Source organism: Colobus angolensis, unplaced genomic scaffold (assembly GCF_000951035.1).
Source record: "Colobus angolensis palliatus isolate OR3802 unplaced genomic scaffold, Cang.pa_1.0 Scaffold31, whole genome shotgun sequence".
In the NCBI taxonomy this organism is placed as follows: Eukaryota; Metazoa; Chordata; class Mammalia; order Primates; family Cercopithecidae; genus Colobus; species Colobus angolensis.
In genome coordinates this window covers 7,524,141-7,528,234 of record NW_012116377.1, presented here as the reverse complement: position 1 = coordinate 7,528,234, position 4,094 = coordinate 7,524,141, and the positions used below count along the sequence as shown (strand labels likewise).

At 51.0% G+C, this 4,094-nt stretch overlaps 1 protein-coding gene across 2 annotated transcripts in view; it reads right to left on the bottom strand.

Moving 5' to 3' along the window:
• Positions 1-1,897: 1,897 nt before the first annotated feature.
• Positions 1,898-4,094, bottom strand: part of SLC41A3 (solute carrier family 41, member 3) — a 79,248-nt gene continuing 77,051 nt past the window's right edge. For both annotated transcript variants that reach the window (XM_011950758.1, XM_011950760.1), the window contains one exon: positions 1,898-2,756. In XM_011950758.1, coding sequence (XP_011806148.1) covers positions 2,547-2,756 — 210 coding nt within the window. In that variant the 3' untranslated portion in view covers positions 1,898-2,546. The remainder of the gene's footprint in view (positions 2,757-4,094) is intronic.

The window sequence follows — 4,094 nt, the reverse complement described above, 5'->3', positions numbered from 1 at the left end:
TCATTCCTCCTGAAGGCAGGACAAGAACTCGGGACACGCTGAATGGCAAGACTGAAAGAGCTATAACAGGGCCGAAACATGTCCCCTGCTTGCCATGTTTGCAGGCGATGAGAAGGAGAGAAGAGCTACAGCCCTTCTGGGAGCCCAGACCTTGGAGCTCCCCAAGCCAGAGCTGTGACACCCTCTTTGGGGCTCCGTGGTTCCTGGTGTCTCCAAGCTTCTGGGCACCACCATGTTCCCCTTGTCCAGATGTGGGTGACCGCAGTGGAAGCTGCTTGTGGTACATCTGATCCAGTTGCAGCCTTGCATGGAGCCAGCGCCTGTGCCAGTGCCTGGAGCTGCCTGCCCCACCACAGCAGCTGGAATGCCTGGCTGTGTGCAGTGGTTGGACCTCATGCTCACTCACTCACATACCCCTCATTACTCCATGCCTGGCTCACCCCTGGCAGGTGTGGAATCCCAGGCTGGTAGTGTGAGCTGAGTGCAGCCTGCCAGGCCGAGTGGATAGAACAAGCCCAGCAGGCCTGAGCAAAACTCAGGCAAAGGCACCACTGGCCACAGAGGTTTCTGGCTGGAAAAGCAACACCTCAAGTATCTTGTAACACTGTGTTGGTCAAACCTCTTTAGCACACACATTGCTTGGGTCTGAGCCCAAATGTCTGTTCAAATCCTCAGTCCACTACTCACTAGCCATAGGGCCTTGGTAACGTTAAGAAGCTTTACAATGCTGCAGTCATCTACAAATGGGAGTGGTATGTACTACATCAGTTATTGTGAGGTTATCAGAGTTTACACGTCAAATGCTTAGAACACAACCAGACACACAGAAGGTGCTTGATAGATCTTAGCTGTCATTACATGCTTCAATAGCATCACATGCTTGTCTTTTGCAGGACTTATCAGAGCTGGACTTTCAATACTTGTGTGATGTTGATGACTGTCTCTCCCAGTAGGGACTTGAACCAGGGATGATGAGTTCTTTGCCCACAAGTGTGTCCCCAGTATCTAGCCTGGAGCTTGGCACATAGTTGTGCTGAATATTCTCCAGTTGCCTCTCCAGATCTATCCCCAGCCTCCCTGGCTCTGTGCCCCAGGAGGCTGAAACCTCTGTGGATTGTCAGATGGCTCCCCAGTCATTGAACTTCTGGTTGGGTATGGCCAATGGGAGACACTGGCAGGAGATAATAGGGTGGACAGAGAATGAGATTGGGGTATTTATTTCCCTGGCTTTCTTTGCCAGGCCACAAGCTAATGTAGCTGTGTCTCTTTATTAGAGATCCCCATGCATCTCAGGCAACCACAATCCCAACTATTCTTCAGGACAGGTGAATGTCTGGTAGTGCCTGGCCTCAGGATGCTTCACCCCTTCTTCTGGTCCCCATGCACCTATAAACTGTGACTTCCTTAAACTCTCCTCAATTATTCCAGTTAATGCACCATGTCTTTCCTTCTAGACCATTGATAACAAGAGGTTCTATGTCAACATTTGTTGAATAAATGAAGAGATGTCTGTTTTACCACATGAAGATAATAATCCTCAGGCTCAAGCACGGCTACAATTGTCCTGATGAGCGACTAAGAGACAGGAAACGATCATACATTTTTTAAAGATGATGTTCTCAAGTAGTAGTTCTCAAACATGGGTGTGCATGAGAAACCTGGAGGGCTTGTGGAACCCATATAGCTGGCTCTACTCCCAAGAGATGCTGATTTGGCTGGTCAGGCCTGGGGGTGAGGGATAATAATTTGCACTTCTAACAAGTTTTGCGGTGACATTGATGTTTCTAGGCTGAAGACCACTTTGAGAAGAACTGAACTAGAGAAATGCCAGATGCTTTTGTTATTTATAGACCCCAAGCCTCAGGGTTGCATTAACTATCTTTAAAGACATAAAAAGTCAAGTACAATATAATCTGTTTTATTTTACACTTCTCTGAATACTGAAATCTAAATAGAGGTTTTTGCTAACAAACAAAAAGGAAAATAAAAAGACAGCTAGGACACGATTAAATGTTGAGCACGGATAAAGGGTTGTACAAGGCCCCATCCTGGGGAGGCTGTACACCTTCTTGGCACAGCAGCAGTGTGGCCCACGGAGCTTGAACCAGCAAGTAAGCCACAGCTCAAGAGTCCTGAGGCTTGGGAACAGAAAGGAGCTCCTTCCTGCTCCACCCCAATCTGGGCTGCATGGGAATGGAAAGGAGCAAATACATCCTGCAAAGCATACTGGACATGCCTCTTCTTTAGCTTCTCAGGCCAGAATATCCTCCTTTCCACAAACGCGTGCACACTCACACGGTCATTAAGCATGTGCACACATCATATTCACACACTCAAGCTGTGCTCTCGATTTCAGGGCTCTATTGCGGGCTCAGGTATCAACCCCAGAGCTGAGGTGTGTGAGAGCTACCTTAGCAGACTCACAAAAGGCTACTGCAGAGGCAGGGGTCAACCATCCCAAGGACCTGGGAAGGGAGAAACTGAATTCTGTACCCCACTGATGTAAGAGGAAATTCTAATGAGCAAATGGGACCAGCAGGGCCCAGTTAGGGAGGTCCAGATGTCAGTTCTGAGATGTCACCCAGCTCTGCTTTGCTCTTCAGTAGCCAGTCAGTGAAAAAGCAGAGTGCCAGGAGGCTAGTACCAAGCAGGTCCCCCAGCCCTGTAAGGTAGGGGATGCAGTGGTTGTCAGGATCCAGGGCCTGGTGCCAAGTCAGCCGAACCATCACTTCTGCCAGGTACAGCAGGATTGTCACCTGTCAGAAGGGCGAAGAGACACAAAAGACCAAGTCAGAAAGCCAAGTACAGGCAGGAAGCACTAGCTGAGGCCCAAGGAGAGACACCAAGGTGGACATGTCAACCCCAGCCAGCCTCCTACCTCCAGCTTCTCTTGGGTTCTGAAGCCCAGCTCTGAGCTCAAGCAGTGGCTAGAGAGGTGATCCTCGTCTGCACATTCCTAGACGCCCTCTGGTGGGCCCTGCTTCTGGCACCCTGAAGGGCCAGTCAGACCCACTGCCACTCACCAGCTGGGGCTCTCTCTGCTGCGATAGGCTCCACTCATGGGACTTTGCTGAGATGTTCATTTGGGTTTGCCTGAGCCCTTCTCCCCTGGAGGTTAGGACAGTCAGCCCTTCCTGAAGGTGCCATGGGGTAGTCCACACAAGCCTGCTCAGGTCTCATGGCTCCTTGGTCCCTTGTCCAGGCTGACCCCAACTCCTTCCTTCTCCCCAACTGGAGTCATAAGCTGCTGCTGCTGCTCAGGACAACTTCTTGGATTTCCCTAATCCTACTCTTTAGGGTCAGGAACATACCACAGTTACAAATGCCATAAACTCGGGAAGATGAGAAAGTGCCAGTACCAGCATCACACCCACAGAATTGCCCTCCAGTGCCCACAGTGCTCCCTGCAAAGGCCCCAGGCCCACTGGGAACCATCAGCCCGCTGCAGTGTAGGCAGACAGTGTGCTGAATGCCTGCCCAACACAGGCACCAGCTTAATCTCCTTCACCACCGTGCTCACTGCTGTCCAGGCCTGATCAATGTCTATGCATGCCTTGCAGCAGCACCCCCTGCAGGGGCCTGGTACCCACCCACCATTGGGGAGGCAGTGGATGGCTGGACCACTCATCAGCCTGTTCCATGGGAACATGCTTCATCCTCAGGGCTGCTCCTCTTATCCTGTGATGATGAATGTGCTGCATGCAGTGTGTGGCATGTGGTGTGCCGTGTCTAGCATGCAGTATATAATGTGAGGGGTGATGTGCAGGATGAAATGTGTACTATGCAGTGCAGTACGTAGCATAAGCTATATAGCGTGTAGCATGCAGCATGCACTCTGTGGCATGCACTGTGACATGCAGCATGTAGTGTGTGTGGCGTGCACTGTGTGGAGTGTGTGGGATGTGCTGGGTGGTGTAAGGTGTGTAGTGTGAAGTGTGTGGTGTGGGGTGTGTGGTGTGGAGTCTGTAGTGTGGGGTGTGTGGTGTGAAGTGTGTGGAATGTGCTGTGTGGTGTGGAGTGTGTGGTGTGGAGTATGTGGTGTAGAGTGTGTGGTGTGGAGTGTGGTGTAGAGTGTGTGGTGTGGAGTGTGGTGT